Source organism: Austrofundulus limnaeus, unplaced genomic scaffold (assembly GCF_001266775.1).
Source record: "Austrofundulus limnaeus strain Quisiro unplaced genomic scaffold, Austrofundulus_limnaeus-1.0 Scaffold1819, whole genome shotgun sequence".
Lineage (NCBI taxonomy): Eukaryota > Metazoa > Chordata > Actinopteri > Cyprinodontiformes > Rivulidae > Austrofundulus > Austrofundulus limnaeus.
The window spans coordinates 14,134-33,225 of NW_013954221.1; the positions used below are offsets into that span (position 1 = coordinate 14,134).

At 42.5% G+C, this 19,092-nt stretch overlaps 3 protein-coding genes across 4 annotated transcripts in view; 2 read left to right on the forward strand and 1 right to left on the reverse strand.

Annotated features, from left to right (window-relative positions):
* Window positions 1–13,650, forward strand: part of LOC106536442 (genetic suppressor element 1) — a 26,577-nt gene extending 12,927 nt beyond the window's left edge. Inside the window, exons 4-16 of one of the 2 annotated variants that reach the window (XM_014033725.1) lie at window positions 2,126–2,286; window positions 2,366–2,578; window positions 3,730–3,885; window positions 4,630–4,883; window positions 6,216–6,522; window positions 6,599–7,188; window positions 7,311–7,423; window positions 8,514–8,793; window positions 9,960–10,073; window positions 10,149–10,529; window positions 10,651–10,947; window positions 11,887–11,990; window positions 12,124–13,650. In XM_014033725.1, coding sequence (XP_013889179.1) covers window positions 2,126–2,286; window positions 2,366–2,578; window positions 3,730–3,885; window positions 4,630–4,883; window positions 6,216–6,522; window positions 6,599–7,188; window positions 7,311–7,423; window positions 8,514–8,793; window positions 9,960–10,073; window positions 10,149–10,529; window positions 10,651–10,947; window positions 11,887–11,990; window positions 12,124–12,261 — 3,108 coding nt within the window. In that variant the 3' untranslated portion in view covers window positions 12,262–13,650. Of the gene's footprint in view, window positions 1–2,040; window positions 2,287–2,365; window positions 2,579–3,729; window positions 3,886–4,629; window positions 4,884–6,215; window positions 6,523–6,598; window positions 7,189–7,310; window positions 7,424–8,513; window positions 8,794–9,959; window positions 10,074–10,148; window positions 10,530–10,650; window positions 10,948–11,886; window positions 11,991–12,123 lie in introns of both variants that reach the window. The other variant, XM_014033726.1, reaches the window with a different exon arrangement.
* Window positions 13,651–15,372: 1,722 nt separating this feature from the next.
* On the reverse strand, window positions 15,373–16,330 carry LOC106536445 (dynein light chain roadblock-type 2). Its single transcript, XM_014033729.1, has 4 exons — window positions 16,250–16,330; window positions 16,045–16,132; window positions 15,705–15,872; window positions 15,373–15,594 (listed from the first exon to the last, which is right to left on the reverse strand). Exons 1-4 carry the CDS (start codon window positions 16,250–16,252, stop codon window positions 15,557–15,559), a joined length of 297 nt encoding a protein of 98 aa, XP_013889183.1. The 5' UTR covers window positions 16,253–16,330; the 3' UTR covers window positions 15,373–15,556.
* Window positions 16,331–16,338: 8 nt separating this feature from the next.
* Window positions 16,339–18,525, forward strand: LOC106536444 (26S proteasome non-ATPase regulatory subunit 7; the record flags this gene model as incomplete). Its single annotated transcript, XM_014033728.1, is given in 7 exon segments — window positions 16,339–16,500; window positions 16,897–16,988; window positions 17,483–17,575; window positions 17,665–17,762; window positions 17,879–17,959; window positions 18,072–18,163; window positions 18,327–18,525. Coding segments are annotated over 7 exon segments (729 nt in total), but the record flags the coding sequence as incomplete, so codon positions are not given.
* Between the last annotated feature and the right edge of the window lie 567 nt (window positions 18,526–19,092).

The window sequence follows — 19,092 nt, forward strand, 5'->3', positions numbered from 1 at the left end:
TGTGTGTGTGTGTGTGTGTGTGTGTGTGTGTGTGTGTGTGTGTGTGTGTAAAAGCCGAGGCGAGGAACCAGGCCCCTCACACAATGCTGAGGTTAGCCCCCACAGTAGCCACTTCCCCCTGGATCAGAGTTGCCTTTCTCCCCCCTTCACAAAGAGCACTCTGTGGCTCTGCCCGCCTGGGGCTCCGATTCAGACATTCAGGGGGGGAGAGGAAGACGGGAGGGAGGCAGGGAAACGGAGCGTACGACGCTGAGAGAGGATAGAAGGGCAGGGCTTTAGAGCTTTGCGAGGATTCGGCGTCGTCGTTTCCACACCGGCCTCCAAACAATTTGCGCCACAGAAACAGACTGCTTGTTTGTTTTGCGGCTGCATTCGCGAAGGCCACCAGCTGTCCGCGGGGTCAGAGGTCGAGGAACGCGATGGCCGCCGTCCAGGCTCGTGCTCGCGCCGCCTCGCCTGTGCTATCTCGAACCAGCAGAGGTTGCAGGAAGACATTAAGGGAGATGGTTCACGGCTGATTTGAATCTGATTTCCATGAACAACATATCCAAACCTATTCAAATCTAGTCAAAGCTCTGGTATTTCACTGCAAATYATGTGTCGTACAGAGCGAAGGTAGCAGATCAGGCGTTGTTCGGAGAGGTCATTTGCTTGTGGTCGGCCCAGCCTGGATCGCAGGTTGTTGCTGTAGGAACCAGATCTAACGCATCAGGGTAAAATATTTGTTTTTCTTTAAGTTTCCTGGTTAGTCTGTTTTCATACGGCCCCAACTAAAATCAGTCACCAAAAATACCTTTACTATCATATTGTTTTAGTCTTAGTGAAAGCTGATGCTGAGAATTYATCTGGTCTTTTATCGCGCACTGGCAAAAACAAAGGCAAAGCATTAAAGTGCGTATTTGTGTATGTGTTTGTATCATTAGCCACTATGCTGATTTTAATGAAACATTCAGAGATTATTGGTTGGATCAACATCTACAGCTGACTAACGATGGTCCGCACAACTAACGGACCTTTAGTAACCACAGATATGCCTAAACCTCAATCARTTTTACACATTTTGAGCTAAAAGYGAGTGTGGTAGTAGCTGWGAGTGATCTGCAACATAAACTCCAAGCACTTATAGATCACWTGAGAAAACCTAATGRTTGCACATAACGTTATTTTKCTGTTTAAATAGCCRTAATTCTGCCATTTTTCAACATAAGATGATTTTAGTCTAAAACTAAAACTCTAGTATTCATTTCTTTATGAACACTAGGTTTTTTATTTGGTAATTTGGTACCTTTTTATGTTTAGAGAGCACTGAAGAGTAACGTTCTCCATGCAAAGCAAACCGATACTTGTCCCGTGACGCATGTTTGTTGTATTGTTTTATACTAAAGTTGAAACCATCCTATTTGTTTTAAAGGGTTCTAATTTTAGTACAAACAATCCAAAGATCAAATGGTACAGTCTGGCTGTCACCTTGTATGTAATTTAGGACCCAAACGTAGACTGAGCCTCAGGAGACGACGGCTGAAAAAAGAGAAAATAACTTTTATTAAACAAAACAAAGAAAGGTGCTGTGATGGCAGGGATTCCAGAAAACGTAAATTCAAAAGTGTGAATCAGAGTCTGACAAACAACAAACACAAAACAAAAGGGTAAACGGTCAGAACAGAAACAAAGCTATGCTAAATGAGTTCTGGAATATTAATGAGGAAGATAAAGGTAATAAGCGATGCACATGCAGTTGGAGAGTAGGGTCAGGTGAGGACCACTCAAAGCAAAGCTAATGAAGCAACAAACAGAATGTCAGAAAAACAAGCTTCTACATCTCTGCGATCCAAATCCTCTGATTGACGCGCTCACAGAGGCTGATGGACTGAGCTGTTGGTCAGATATTCTGATCATTGTTCCACTTTGATCTTGACCYGTTGTGACGTATCAGACCCACTTTTCCACTCGGCCGAGCCTCTCGCTGCATCTTGGATGTTTTCATCCAGCTACTCTGCTTCGCTCCTCGCTCCCCTTTTCTGCTCGCTTTAGATCTGGCACACACACTCAAACCTCATGAATGCACACAGTAATCTGCTCTCTCTCAGACTTCCTGTGTGTGTGTGTGTGTGTGTGTCCTTGTCAGGTTGAGTCCAGCGTTCAGGGACTAAATAGGGAGCGGGTAGTGGCTGAGAACAGCCACCAGGATAGGAGAACTCCGCCCGTCCCCTCACCTCATCCTCTGGCTCAGTCCTTTGGCCACACTCCCAGCAGCATCATGCAGGACCCCCGCATACAGAGCATAAGGTGAGAGCGGCCGGACTGATGAAATGTTTCACGCGACACTTTGTTSGAACTCATATGATTCTGTGTGCTTGTGCTGCAGTTTGCCCGGGCAGATGCACTCGGTGGTTCCCTCGAACGCCGTYCCAGAGGAATACCTGAGGGCTCTCAGGCCTTTCGCCACCTCRGACGATCTCCGACTCGCCTCGCTGCCCCTGAGTCTGGACCCCGCCGCGGCTGCTCATGCCGCTGCCGCCGCAGCCGCCGCCGCCTACTATCACCCTGCCTACCTGCACCACCCTCTGTCCTTACAAAGGTGACATTAATCTTTGCTGCAATGACAAACTGTTCGGTTTTTAGACGTAGAACACCTGCTTACAGCAATTAAGTACAAAGAGTACACACAGTACAAAGATTTATAATAATATCTGAATGATTTAATTATGTTTTACACAGTATTTTCATTAGTACCATCTGCAGACTGAACACCAACTCTCCAATGGTCGGAGTCTTTAGAGCCTTAAGCACTGCATTATAAACAATTAACATTATGTGGAAAAGAAAACAACATCCAGAAATGAAGCTGATTTCTATGAACCTGTTGATTTTTATTTGGACTAAGCTGAAAGAGGGCTTTCATCGAGGGCCAGTTGTGAATAACTTTAGAAGTATTGTATTTAACTTTGACTAAACATGAAATGTCACGTTCCTCATCTCATTGCTACGAATGAGCACCACTAACAAACAATAACTGAGCTCTACTCGGTATTTCCTGCACAGAAACAGTGTTTAACCCATCCTTTTGTAAACACTGAAAAGTACTACGTGTATGACTGACTAAATGTGAAATAAATAACGCAGAAATAATATTAAAGTAAAAATAAAAGAGTTTTACTCAATGTTGAGTTGTCAGTAGCTGCCTTCTTGAACCTATTAGTAGGATCATTTTACTAGTAAAATAATCAGTGTGCATTCTGGGAAATGTAGTTTACACTCACTGGCTTTAAAGCAGCTTATTGTAAGACATTATGGTCTAAAGCAGTGGTTTTCAAACGTTTTAACTTCTAGCCCACAACATAACAGTTGTAGAAACTCGTGACCCCAGATATTACTGGTTTAAGTCTGAATATTTTGCTAATAATTCCATTATTCATGGACATAATATTATAAACAATAACTATGATGCTATTTTTTTCTTTTGCAATAATTATGGTGAAAATATTCAATTAGCAATTTATTTGCATTTAAATTGATGTCTGGAAATCATCTGGGGACCCTCACTTGATGTTTCATGACCCATAGAGAGGTCCGACCCCAGCTTTCTATTTTCTTAGAAATTTTAAAAGCTTCACCCTCTTTTATTTTCTATTTCTAAACCATCTATGTTGTTTGCAAACACATTTCACATATCGTGAGGCGGCGCTACCTCTGCACGAGTAACTTAGTTTGTCTGTTTTCTGTCCGCAGGATGGACGAGTCCCTGTGTCTGTCTGCGCTGCGGTCGCAGTTCTACTCTGTTCCTGCAGGAGGCAGCTTCCCCCCTCTTCACCCCTCTGCCCTGCAGTTACACCTGTCTGGAGGGCGCTACCCTGGAGAAATGAACCACGCCGCTTTTACTGACAGGTAACTTCCTTCCTTCCCTCCTTCCTTCCTCCTCACCTTCTAAAGCTGTGTAATCTCTCTCTGCAGGGTAAGCGCAGGTTGCTGAGTGTGTGTGATATTTTTAGCACACACCCCACAGTGCCTTCTATGCTCTCATCACAAACACTGCCCTCCACACACACAYCCGTACTGCTAAATAAATGCATACACAAACGATGGGTAAAGTCTCTGACACACACAGCAGTGTTTTCCACCACCTCTCTTCCGTTTCCTCTTTGAGCTTCTTTTCCAGTTTGACAAAACCCGTTGTTTCCCTGCGGCCTGACGCACACAGGGAATGTTTGTGTTTGAAATGGATGGTATTTATCATCTGGTTCTGTAACRGCTCCTGCATATCTCCAAGGTTTGTTTGTGTGTTATTGATTGCTGGCGAATGTGTTGTGTGTGTATGTGTGTGTGTGTGTTTTTTGTCATACTCCTGTGGATACCTATTAAGTGTTCATCTGCTCCTGCTCAGTCATGCTGTGTCTGGATTATTTTCCTCGTGGTAAATGGAAAGTGTGTGTCGTCGTCGTCGGCGCGTGTTTCCGCCGGCGTTTGTCTGCGCATCATCAGGAATGTTTGTGTGAGATTCACCAGTGTGTGGTTAATATCTGCCTCGTCTTGGGTGTTGCATCTCTCACTTCTCTCCCCCCTCCTTGTGTTTGTGTATCCGYGTTTGTGTGTATGTGTGCGTGCGCGCGTACTTGTCAACCTCCTTCACAGGCTACAGATGGAGAACGAGCTCCGCCAGCGTGAAAGAGAGCAGGAGCGCGAACGAGAGAAGGAAAGGGAGCGCGAGGCCGGGCTGGAGGAGGAGCGTGAGAGGGAGCTGGACAGACAGAAGGAGAGGCAGAGGGACAGACAGCAGCAGATGGTCCGAGCGGCAGAGGGCCACTACCTGGCTGAGCTTCAGGCTCGGAGGGCAGGACCGGAGGACAGGGCCAGACCGGGAGAGAGGCTGACCCCGAACAGGCTGGGTGCTTACACACACACACACACACACACACACACACACACACACATACACACACACACACACACAGGGTCGGCACGTGGCATAGGCAGTATAGCCAAATACTAAGGGTGCCGTCCATTTAGGGGGCGCCACAAATGGGAGACAAAAACAAATATTTTCTAACTTTTTATCAGAGTATATTTGATTTAGTCTGTAGAATAATCACTGGTTACTCAAGTTTATGAAGGGAATTTGTTMTGTGGGTTTTTCAGCTGCTTTGTTTCTATATAAGATTATATATAGCAGGGTATTCCAAGATAAAAGTATCATATGATGCAGTCAAGACTAATTACTGGTGCTCAGCGTGTAAGTAGAAAACAAAATAAAGATAATGTAAGTTTCAGTTAGGTTAGTCAGTCTGGTTTTCAGTCTTCTGCCTTCAAACAGATTTTATGTTGTTTTAATAATCCCAGTATTTAGTACCACACTTTTCAAATGGCTGGAAAATGAGTAAACCTGAACCCCCTTAGAACTGCTTCAGTCCACAGCTGCTTGTTAACATGGACAGGTGCTCATTGCTGTCAGTGAAATGTATGAGGTAGACTTCTGGTTTTCTGTTTCAAATTAATTATATTGGTATTTATTTTAATTGGACAACCTGGTTTCTAAAGAAAAAAAACTATTTAATTTGGTAAATGTATGGAGATTGGCAGTGAGACGTAGTAAATTACACAAGGGGCACCACATGAAATCTTGCTTAGGGTGCCATATTGGCTAGGGCCGGTCCTGCACACACACACCACGTCATCTCTGTAAAAGTTCAAATAAAAAAATAGTTTTTAAATTCTTAAAGCAGTTTTGTTATCCTGAGGCTGCTGGTTCGAGCCAAAAAAGGGCATCCGGCACAAAACAATTGCTAAATCTCTGACAGAGGGGAGCAGCCGAAAGAAAAACATTTTTATTCAGCAAATCTGAGTGAGAACAAGTACTAATACATGGAAATTGGATGTCTCAACCAAAATCAACTCTTTTAAGGGCATTGCCATTATTGATCTTTTTTAAGACGTTTTGTTGTTTCTGTTAAATAAACAAATAAAAAGATGTAGGCCTTCTGACTGTTTTTATAATATATTCATACAACATATCAAATATTTGAGTGAGAAATTGCTAGATTCCTTCTCATCACTGGATTATTAGAGACCTTTTTTTGTTGTTTTTTTACATCAAACTATCAAATATATAAATATAGATTACAAGTATTTAATGAGTTTAATAAAAAATAAAACTCACCAACGTAAACTTTAACACAATATTTCATCTCAACAGCAACTTTCTAATTTCCTCCTTTTTCCAGATAAAAACAAGGACTCAGACCACCCAGGTTTCCCAGCCCTTAAACCCGTGCCCCTGCAGTCAGGACTTCACTCCTCCAGGGCCTCTGTCCCTCACCCCATGCCCAGCCTGCTGCCCTCCCACCTGGGGAAGCACCGTGCCTCCGCAGGGATCCACGGAGCGCTGGCGGCCGCCGTGATGACGCAGAGAGCCGGCGACGAGGCCTGGCTGTCACGGCAGCGAGCACAAGGACAGGAGAGGGAGGGTCCTCTGGTGGTGGGCCTCAGGTCACCTGGGAAAGGTGTGGAATCAAGGAGAGACGGCCACAGGTACAAAATGTTGGATGATTTATTTAGAAAAGATAAAAATGTGCTTTAGTGTAAATGTTTTATTTGTCTTAAACAGAACGAGTTCAGTTTATCACAACCTGAGCAGCAAAGATGCGTCCCCGTGCCTCGGTGCTCCGCCTCCCCTCATTTCCCCTAAAGCTCCTCCTCCTGCTCCTCCCGCGACGCTGTGGAACCCGGCTTCCCTCGTCGACACGCCGTCCTTAGACTCCCGCAGGAAACCTAACCCCGCCGCTCCACCCGGCCGCCCGCCGCCGGGGCTGACCCGGGCCGACAGGCGTCCGGTGAACTGGGGGGACAGGATAGAAGACGGAGCCAGGAGGACTTCCAGAAGCCCAGAGAGGTACCCCGCGGTGAGGGGGGCAGCTTTGACGGAGCCGTGGAGCAAAACCGAGCAGGAGCGAAGCGTTCAGAGCCTGTACCCCCGGCAGCACGTCAACCACCTCCACCACAGACCCTCAGCGCCTCCGCCTGCTCCGAGCGACCCGGGGCTCCGGTTCCAGGCGGCCTCTCCCCCGCTGACAAGAGAGCGACAGGCACACGCATCCGACAGCACGCTGGTTTACGACGAGGTCCTCCAGCAGCACCGCCGGCTGCTCAGCAAGCTCGACTTGGAGGAGAAGAGGAGAAAGGAGGCCAGAGACGGAGGTGAGACGTGATGAGCAGGAGGACTGCAGGGAATCATTGATTGTGTCATTTAAAAGGCTCTTATGCCTGCAGTTTTATTTAATAATGACTGATGAAATCTCTCCCTGCTCTGCTTTTACCAGGTTATTACTATGACCTGGATGAGTCATATGATGAGAGCGACGAAGAGGAGGTAAAAGCTCATCTGAGGAGGGTGACAGAACAACCCCCTCTCAAACTGGACACGTCCTCTGAGGTGCATAAACAGAAAGAGTCAGATTTTTGTTTTTATCCACCTTAAAAACCATTTTAACTAAGCCAGTTTTACAAATATTGACCTAAAATTAAGYGTGGTAGTAGCTGAGACTGATCCTCAACAAATATTATGAGCACTAACCAATTGTAAAAGATCCTTGCAATAGATTTGGCAAATTACTAWTCAGAGTCAACTCTGTTTGTCTGTTAGCAAAATATTTCATGAACCAGTGGACTGATTTGAATGAAACTTTCAGGTAATGAAATGAATAAACTTACACTGAATGAACCTCTTCAAATGATTACCTTTTTGAATAAAACCAATAAAAGATGGCTGCCACAGCCAWCTGACCGTAGAAAACACAAAGACAGSTAAAATATAGTTAATTTTTAAGATATTGGGTTTAAATTTGGCGTGATTGTAGCTGAGACTAATTCTCAACACATATGAGCACTGACCGACTGCAATAGATATATGTTTGAAATTTAGCAAATAACAATTCAGGGTCAGCTCTGTTTGTCTGTTAGCAAAATTTTTCATGAACCATTGGACAGATCTGAATGAAACATTCAGGTAATATCCACTGAGTGTACCTCTTCAACTGATTACCTTTTGGAATAAATCTACATATAGATGGCTGCCACAGCCAACTGACCGTAGAAAACACAAAAACAGCTAAAATTTAGTCAGTGTTGCAGACATTGGTTTTAAATTTAGTGTGATAGTAGCCGAGACTAATTCACAACACATATTATAAAAATGACCCATGGCATACGATTTTTGTTTTAACTGTTGGTGTCAACCCTGTTTGTAAGCAAAATATCTCTTGAACCACTGGACAGATTTTATTTAAAATTTTTAGAATACAATCGTTTTATGTTCCTCTTCAAATTATTAACTTTTGGCTGTAACTCAGTCGGTTTTACAGGCATTGAGCTTAAATTTGACGTGATTTTTACATATATCTATAAGGTTTAACTTTATAATTTCTCAAAACACGATTATTATAGTGCATTCTTTCAAGGAATACAGGACCTTTTATTTTAAAAAAATCCTATATATTCACCTCAACGTTTTCCTCTCTTCAAAGAAAGTAGATTTCTTGCGTTCGTGCGGTCTCACCACTCTGGCCCGTCGCGACGAGCTTCTGGCTCAAATGAGGAGGAAGAGGCGGAGGATGATGAGAGAGCGCAGCGTCTCTCCACCGGCAGTGCAGGGCAAACGAAAAATCACTTCACCTTCAACGCCCACGGCTCCCCTCGTCACCCCGTACTCGGCCGAGCAGATGGACAGCACCCCCGAGCTGCAGGAGAAAAAAGACTTCCTCCTTATGTTCAACCTCACCCATGTCAGCCCTCAGCAGAGGAGAGGTAACGACCTGTTTAGTTTCTCCACACATCCTACGTGCTCCTCTGCAGCTTTCCAACTCGGAGAAACACGGCTTTTACTTCTTCTTCTTTTTTTTTTCTCAGCYTTTTTGTTTGCGCTGAGGATGTAGGAGGGGTGAGAAGAAAATAAAAGTTTGGAGGATTTAGAGCAGGAGGTTTAGACGAAGCAGATTATTACCCACATGAAAAATAAAATACTATGTCCCATAAAAACACATGATTCTGACTATAAATGGGGCACAGATACTGGAAAAGCTTATATATAAAATATAATTGGTTCAACAAAAATGAAAAACTGATGGTGCTTTTAAAAATATTTTCCATTCATCTCAACTTGCTGCAGATCTTAAATAAATCTTTTTTTATGCTGTATAAGATCTAACACGTCTTTTAACTTGAACGTTTTATATAGATTTTGTCAGTAACTCTGAAAATGTCTTTAGAGGATTCATGTTTTTGAAGATTCGTGTAAAAATCCTAACAAATGTTTTAGATTAATGAGCTTATTTTGAGTCAAAAAACATAAAAAAGCAACTTTAGAAGTAAAAATTGGATTTTAATACCATGAAGCTTTAGCTTTAATTTTACTATTAGAAGTTTAAAGGGTTTGAAATCAGATTTTGACTATTTTTTGTGACCAGAAGAAATTTCTGATGGACTAATTGTGTTGTTTTGATGGTATAAAAGCAACGTGACAGCACGACAGCTCAGTGGTTAGCACCAACGCCTCACAGCAAGAAGGTCCTGGGTTCGATCCACGGTTCAGACATGGGGTCTTTCTGTGCAGAGTTTGCATGTTCTCCTCGTGCTTGTGTGGGTTTTCTCTGGGTACTCCGGTTTGCCCCACCCCTAAAAACATGTACAATAGCTTGCCTTCAGGCCCAGGCCTCCATTGAAAAAGAGATCTGAAATCTTGCCTGGTTAAATAATGGTAAATAAAAAATAAAACGTCTTGGTGAAACCTCATATTTGTTTTGGTTAAAACTAAAAATAAACCTGAATTTTACGGTCGTGCACCTCTCTGCTGCGCTGACTTGGATAATCCGTTCAGCAACATTTTTCCATTAGCGAATGCCGCTCTTTAAGCCTTACCGTTAGGTTTTTTTATCACACAGTTGGTTGATCTTGTTCTGTCGTCTTCTGTGTAGATAAGGAGAGGACGGAGGAGCTGCTGAAGGCCATCCAGAGGAAGACCGTGACGTTAGACACAATCAGATACAATCCTCGAGCGTCGTGTCGAAGTCCAGCTGCTCCTCCGACCGGTGAGTCTCCATCAGACCCATCGAGACGTTGTACAGCCGCGAAACCTCCTCATTCCTAAACTCTGCTTCTTTTAGGCGACTCCTCCTCAGCCCCTCTGCCGCCTCGCTCAAACGGACACCTGTACCCGGACTCCCCCAGCCCCTCCCCTCCACACCTTCACAAACACAAGCACCTCCACAACGACACCCTCAAACCCGCCGCGGACTCCCAGGCTGCCCGCGTCCCCCCGCCGCCGCTGACCTCCCRTCACGAAAAGTCCGAAGTGGCGGAGACTCAGCCAAGCAGGAAGCTCCAGCCTCTGCAGAACGGCCCGGTGGCTCCGCCTCAGAAGAGGGAGCCCGGTTCTGTGCAGAATGGACGGAGTCAGCCCTGGGAGAGGTTGACTCCGGAGGCCTTCGCTCAGCACTTCCACCAGGCTGTGCTGCAGTCCACACACAGCACTCTCCACAGCAAAGGTCAGCCCCTGTGCGCTCTGCCTCTTTCAACGTAAATGCATTTAAAAAAAATTTAAATAGTAGGGTTGTGCCATCTAGTGGTTGCACAAAGAATGATCTCGTCTCATTTCCTTTTTTAAAGAAATCTCAAGTTGCCTCCCCGAGGCCAGAGGGAAGTCCGAACGCCCGCCGCCTCACAGCGTCTCTCAGCTGAAAGCTTTAAGCCACGCCCCTCAGCACGCACACGCCAACGGCCACCGCTTCCACCGGCCCGCAGTGAGCCGAGACGCTCCCGCTGCACGGGACCGTCTGTCCGATGAAGAGGAGTCGTCGGGTCAGGAGGACGAAGAGGAGGAAGAGGAGGAGGAGGAGGAGGAGGCGACCAGGAAGTGGCGGGGCATCGAAGCGGTCTTCGAGGCGTATCAGGAGTATGTGGACGGTGAGTCTGAGTTATCAAGCTTTGCTTTTAAAGTAACAAATACTTCATAAATCAGTAAAGGAAGAAAAACTGACCTTCTTACATCTGGTAAAACTTAATATTTTAGAGAAAATTTTGTGTCTGAAAGTAACGAAAAAACCCTAGATTACCATTTCATCTTTAATTTAACGGTATGTAACATATCAARGGTAACAGTTCAGTAACACACAGCAATTATTTGGCACCACAAAGTTATTAGAGGAAAACTTAAACAGAGGATGAAGCATCTCTTAGGTCTTCTCTCATATCTTTGCTTAAATCCCCCCATATTTCATTTTTTTGTATTGTTTATATGATCAATTATTCATTTACTCTACATCATCAACTAAATTGCTCYGGGGGCCACAGTTACTGTAGGTCAACAGYTCAGGGGCCAAACATCTGGCAATTAAAGTTATTGTGTAAATAAACCAAGTATTACAAAGATCTGTTAACTTTGAAATAGTTTATTTTGCTGTATTTAATCATGAAAACAACATAGAGAACCCTATAATAAAAGTAGTGATAATTAAACAATATCAAAAACAAAAGGAACACGTTATGCCTCGTATTTGACACAAATATTATTTTGACATCTCTGACTTGCCAGATTTTTAAACCAATTTTATTATTTAACTGTCTTSAGTGTTCATAGAAATGGTTTTTACCAGCTTGTAGCCAAGATTCCGACTTTTCTGTAGAAACCAAACATGTCTATGTTTAACTAAAAGAACTWAGAGTAATTAAAGTAGAAAACAGGGGGTTTGGGCTTAAGAGATGAATGAGCCAATTGGCGGGCCGAACTTTGGTCACTCGCAGGCCACATCTGACCTGCAGGCCACCAGTTGAATAGCCCTGCTCTACATGTTCAGGTTTTATTGGGCTGTTGAGTAACAGAAGTTGCATCTCTCTCTTTCTCAGACCGGACCACAGAGCGTCAGGTTCTTCACAGTCAGTGTAAAAGACTTGAAGCTCAGAACTACAACCTGACCAGAACTGCGGAGCAGCTTTCTCTCACTGTGGGGGTGAGAAGCTCACCTCGTGCTTCATGTCTGCGTTTTTTTTTTTTTTCTGTAAATGTCTGTGTTCTCAGGAGCTGTGTCGGTGGACGTGTGCAGAGAGTTGAAYGTCGTTCGTCTTTTTTATCTCGTTTTCCAGGAGCTGGTGAGCCAGAGGCAGAAAGTGAGGGAGGAACGGGACCGACTGCAGGCCCAGCTGGAGCACTTCAGGAGGTGTTTGACACTACCCAGCATCCACTGGGGCAGGAGCCAAGTCAACGGGTACACACCGAGGTGACCTCCGACGCGAGGGCCACACCCTCTGCCGGCGGAGGAGCCGTAACAGGAGCCGGGGCTGCTCGCCACACTTGAAGCACTTGAAGGAGCCCGCCGCTTTCTTGTTGCCTTTCTGTCCAGACAGCGACGCCGTCCGATTGTTCCCAGAGACCGTTTGTCACCTGTCATGTGACCAAAGCCCGTGGCGCCCAAGAGACTGAGCATGGAGAACACTTAAGTCAGTGAATCTGCTTCTTCGCTTCTCACAGCTCCTACTACCTGARCCGGCTTTGCGACCGAACGTCATTTTAGCTCATCTCGTGTGAAATAATCCATCARTCAACAGAAGTGAGTCGTATCCATTCAGGCACAACTTTCCTGGGCAAAAACGAGTCAAACTGAGCAGCAAGGTTTAAGAATCAAAGCACACCTCAGGCCTTAAACTGACAAGATGCACTTAAAATAAAATGGGAGCGACTACTTGACAGTCCTCTGTGGGTTAATGTCATTGTGTCTTCTGAGTTCAGAGCAGCTTGAGYTGAAAGGAAGTCGGGGGCAAAGGGAGCGTCTAAAGTCTAATATGGCAAATGGTTTAAACAACATTTTATAGGTTTGTAACGTTGCTTGTTAGGTGAGGATTTTTGTATGTTTTACTGCTTTAACTCGTGACAAGCCATATGCTTTGTTGGGATTGCTGCTGGTCAGAATAAAAATGTTTAGAAGCTTAACAACAGTAGTTTGGTCGTATTTTGAAAATTGTTGCGTGCTGTCAAGACGGGGGGGACTTTAAAACGATGCACTGTGTTTGGAAGATGACAAATGTTGAGCTAATTAATCCTGATTAATCTGATCCAAGAGTTGATMTAGGAATCGTCACATCTCCGTTAAAATAATTTTACGAACCTTCTACTATTGTATTTTTTGTAGAACGATCGGCATTATGTGTGAGACTGAAATACTTTAGGTTTGATGATGCTGAAAAGTATTTTTACCTCTTTTGTTACGCAAACRGAAAGGGTTTTATTTCAAAACAACAAAAAGTAATAATCTCTCTTGAGACTAGATTATTTATGTGACACAAACCTCAGATATCGTATTTTCTTCTTCTAACAAACCGTTCCTTGTGTTCTTTTAAGGTTTTAAGTTTTATTTAAGCCAGCTCATGACTTTTTTTCCCATTTAACTCTGAAAATCTCTTTGAGCACAGAATACAGTAGCAGTTCCTGCAGTTTCACCTGACCGTCCTGCTCAGTCACCTCCTCAAACCTGCTGTGAAATCTTGAATATTTGCTTCAATCAGTYGTTATGTGATGTATCATCTGGGCTGTATAATTGCAATGAATTATTTATTAATATATATTGATGAACATTCTGATGGAAATTTACAATAAATATTTGTTAAGAAAAAAAACTTGGCTTAATTAATTTTTTTTTGTATCTGAAAGTGCGACATCTGCTGGTCGAGCAGAGGTACTGAAACGGTTCAACGCTGCTTGGTTGGCTTCACTGGCTACACCTGTGAAGGCTTGCAAGTCTGCAGAAGCCTGTTAATCACTCATTTATTCAAATCAGGTGTGTCAAAGCAAAGAAAGCTCACATTTGAAGGTTTTTATCAACACAAAACTGTAACCAAGTTTTATTCTGTCAAACAAGAAATCAAGTATTAAAAAAACCTTGGACAAGAGGAAACATCTAATATTTCTTGGCTTTGACACAGATTAAATTAAATTAGTGATTTAACAAACACAAATGTSCTTGCTTTTTGTGCTGTGTATTAAACACASGGTATTGGCACACAATGGCCAGGATTTTATGCTATGCTTAATAAATTTATGYCATGAAAGATTTGGCTGTTGCTTTACGCTGGATGCCCCCTCCTGACACAGGGTGGTTTTGAACCTTCAGCCTCACTGACCACAGAGCTACCACAGCTCCAAAAAAACATGATCTATGGACGTACAGTTTCGTTCCACATTTAATTAGTAAAAACAAGTGTTAAACAGAAACATTGCAGACAAGAAGAAAAAAAAATTGTGTAGGTCTTCTGGACGGGTTCTTCTCTAATGAAACGTTTCATCTCTCTTCCAAGAGACTTCTTCAGTCTGAGAGTTTCAGGCAAAATTCAGGCTTTTAAGCACTGCCTCCATGTGACTGATACTCACATCACGTTCCTGGATTGCGATGTCTCGGTTTTGGATGGAGGACGGTTGGAAACTGGCGTATATCGTAAGCCCACCCACACAGACCAATATTTGCGTTTTGGCTCCCACCACCCACTGGAACACAAGTTAGGAGTGATCAGGACTCTGTACCACAGAGCAGACAGTGTCCCTACAAACCCAGGAGCCAGGCAGAAAGAGAAATCACACACACGACAGGCCCTGGAGCAGTGTGGTTATCCTGACTGGGCTTTCCTGAAAGCAGACAGGAAACAGACAGGATTCCATGCAACCTTCAGGTGAAAATGAAGACCCCAAACCCAGACCCAAACCAGTGGTTATTCCGTATGTTGCGGGTGTTTCGGAGAAACTGATATGTTTATTTTCTAAACATGATGTCCCAGTGGCTTTCAAACCCCAAAACACATTACGGCAAAGGCTGGTTCACCCCAAAGATCCAGTGCCCCGGAACAAACAGAGCAATATTGTATATGCTGTTAAGTGCCAGGAGGACTGCGACCAGTTATACATCGGGGAAACAAAGCAGCCACTGTTCAAAAGAATGTCCCAACACAGACGAGCTACATCTAATGGCCAGAACTCTGCAGTTTTCACTCATTTACAGGCCAGCGGTCACTCTTTCAGAGATGAGGATGTTCTCATTCTTGATAGAGAGGAACGTTGGTTTGAGAGAGGAGTAAAAGAAGCCATTTTTGTGAAGAAAGACCGTCCATCATTAAACAGAGGTGGAGGCCTCCGTTTTCAGTTGTCCCCCTCCTACAGTGCWGCTATTGCCAGTATCACTCCACCCCCTGTTAACAATAGGTGTTAATTAGGTGTCAACGATAGCCATGTGATGTGAGTATCAGTCACATGGAGGCAGTGCTTAAAAGCCTGAATTTTGCCTGAAACTCTCAGACTGAAGAAGTCTCTTGGAGGAGAGACGAAACGTTTCATTAGAGAAGAACCCGTCCAGAAGTTCTATACAATTTTTTTTCTTTTTGATTTTTTACCTGGATTACTGAGATGCATCAGGACATTRCAGACAAGGTAAAAGGCCAACTGCTTGAGAACTAAATGGAAAATGAGCAATTAAGATAGAAAACAGTGGGAAGTGAAGCACAGCCATATGAAAGAGGCTGACAATCTGGCAGCTGTTCACAGGTTTTGAAGGGCTATCAGCAGGTAGTCGTTCTCTGCAGAGATAAACAAGAAGAAACAATGAGCCACGCAAAYACAGAGGAAACAGCAGAGGCAAGAATATTCAACGTGTCAGATGATTTATAAATATAATTAAAAGGTTTACCTAGACCAGCCATAATCTCTTTATTTTTTGAGCGGATGCGGAGGAAGGTGAGGTCATTCTGAGGGTCAATGTCTCTGACCACGCTCCTGGCCATTGCTGTGAGGTCGCGAAGAAGTCCTGCATACTGAATAGTCTTGGAGTTGTCTAAAGTTGTTTTGATGGGAATACCTGGAATGAATGAAAGAATGAATGGATGAATGAATGAATGAATGAATGAATGAATGAATGAATGAATAAATAAACAGGCAACATTACAAGTATGTTCGTAATCATGTAAACTTCTATCAAAGACGAAGAGAATAAAAACACAATACCCTGAAAATTATATGGTTCCTTTTACCTTGTGCATTCACAACAACTGTTCCAATAACACTTTCATGGTTTTCAATACTCTTCAGTGTTTCCTCAACGTCTGACTCGGAAACCAACTAAAAAAAGGATTGTCACAATTTTGTAACATTTCTATTATAGATTAGGTTTTTTGTTATAAAGTCACTAACAATTTAAAGATAATTAAATAAATGAATAATTAAATCATATCTCACCATTTTGTCAACGAGCTGCTATCAAACAACTTTTTCTTTTTCTTTTTTAATTCTTCTCCCGTTTGTGTTTCACTGTTGCCAAGGGAAGCGGAAGAGACGTCAGACGCAGCCGGAAGTGAACCTTCGTAGACGTCTGAGTGTGTTGAGCTGTTGTGCTGTTCAATCCTCGTTTTAAAAATGCCGGAGTTAGCGGTGGAAAATGTGGTTGTTCACCCGCTTGTGTTGCTCAGCGTGGTCGATCATTTTAACAGGTTAGTGCGCGCAGTGTTTGAGTGCAGCCTTTTAAAAGTATTTGTGGTCAAATCGTTCATAAACGTAGCGCGTAGGCTAGGCTAAGCTAAAGCTAGCGGTGCTGAGTCAGAGCCCCATTAAAAATGAATGGAGACACGACAAAGCTAGTTAGCTGTTTGAAAGTGTTAGTGAACTCAGAATATAACGAATTATATAAAAAATGTATATTATTATTATAGTACTTAATTATAAATTAATTTATTAATACAATGATACCGATAGCAGCACTGTCTTAACTTCAAAATATAAAATTTTCACGACAAAAGATTATTGTGCTACCTAGCCTAGCTAAGCAGGGTTATTATTGTGTTAATGGCACATAGCGTTTAATTTTAATGATTTTGCTTAATCTACAGGATAGGAAAAGTTGGAAATCAGAAACGTGTGGTTGGTGTCCTTTTGGGATCATGGCACAAAAAGGTTCTTGACGTGTCAAATAGCTTTGCAGGTAAGTGTAATGAAAGGTGTTAATAGGAAACCATGCTTTTTAGATTTTGTTATGCACTGTCATTAATGTCATTTTGTTGCATTTTCAAGCCTGCTGATTTCATTTCCTCGAGGCCCTGAGTCCTCCCATCTTACACCAAATCTTAACTTTGTATTCATGAATGATAAATTTTAGACGTTTATTACACCCAAAACTACAAAATATATTTATTGCAACACAAACACCGCTATTGTTATTTTCTCCGCATTAATACACACACATGGTGCAACCAAGTTTCTATCATTGTGTCTAATCTGTTGAAAGAACATGGTGTTAAATTTTTAATTGTGAGCAAAGAAACGACACATCCATGAAAAACGACAAATACTCAAACTGCTCCATTAATGTCAGCTGAAGCTCAGTTTTAAACAAACTTCTAAACTCAGTTTTATGYAGTGATTAGTGTGTTAATGTCTATGTCCTGTCAGACTTCTGATATCAGTGCTTCTCCTCAGTGCCGTTTGATGAAGACGACAGGGACGACTCGGTGTGGTTTCTGGATCACGACTACTTGGAGAACATGTATGGCATGTTCAAGAAAGTTAATGGTAAGGCAGTGAATGTGTCTCATTAAATTTACTTGTTTTGTATGTTACCTTTGATTCATAAATATGAATAACTGTCTTCTGGTTTCCAGCCAGAGAAAGAATAGTTGGATGGTACCACACAGGACCCAAACTACATAAGAATGACATAGCAATCAATGAACTCATCAAGCGGTACTGTACCAACTCGGTATGCAATGTCCCTACTCCATACCAATTCWTCATGAACTTAAACATCACCTTGTATTTAAAAATATTCATTATGATAATGAATTACCCCCACATTTCTTTTATTTATTTTTTTAGGTGTTAGTTATCATAGATGTGAAGCCTAAAGATCTCGGCCTGCCCACAGAAGCATACATCTCCGTGGAAGAAATACACGATGTAAGTGTGATTTTTAAAAATGCCAAAGAAGGTGCATCAAAGTTAAAAATAAGTTAATATTTTTAGATCAGAGATTTTATTTTTATGTTTTTCCTGTATTCACTATTTTTAGGATGGCACTCCAACATCCAAGACGTTTGAACACGTCACCAGTGAGATTGGAGCTGAAGAAGCAGAGGAAGTGGGAGTAGAGCACCTGCTAAGGTACCAGACAAAACCTGTGCTTCACACACTGTAGTCGTGTTCTTGAGACGTCGTGGCTGCCGTACATTATTTAATCTTCAATATAAAAACTCAAGCACGTCAGACAGCAAAACAGAAATAATCCATTTTTTTATTATTATTTCCTGCCATATTTTGTCTACAGAGATATTAAGGATACCACAGTTGGTACTCTCTCGCAACGCATCACAAACCAGGTTCATGGTCTGAAGGGGCTCAACTCGAAGCTGCTGGACATTCGTTCTTACCTGGAGAGAGTGGCGGCAGGCAAACTTCCCATCAACCACCAGATCATCTACCAGCTGCAGGATGTCTTCAACCTGCTACCAGACGTCAACCTACTGGTAAGTTGTTGACGTTGCATTTATTGAAGTTATTTGAAGGTTACTTGTCTCTCTTTCTKTTTTCAGTGAAGCTAATTCCAGTCATCTTAAAGATTCAATCATAATTATTTTTTCTGGTTTATTGTTAAACTCTCAAGTACTATCCATTTTTCTTTTCTCTTATTAATTTTATTTTCTGGACTCACTGGCTCTAGAGTCGAAGCTGTGGTTTGAAGAGAGCCACAACAGCAGTGTTGGGGGAAATAAGAGCTGTGATCAATTTAAAAATGATTTTAATCTCTCAGCTTCAAAACTGCTGGGACTTTTAAAAATACATTTATTTGATTTTTAACAAAAGTTAAGGCCCAAAAATAATGTGCCACTTTTATTTTTTTTACTTTTACTGTTTTGGCAAAATGATTCTTTGTTCAACATTTTGTAATTGTTTTGGCTTTTAGCCTCATTTATGTATAATCATTACTGCAATTTTCTGTATTTCAGAATATACAGGTGCTGGTCATAAAATTAGAATATCATGAAAAAGTAGATTTATTTCAGTAATTCCATTTAAAAAGTGAAACTTGTATA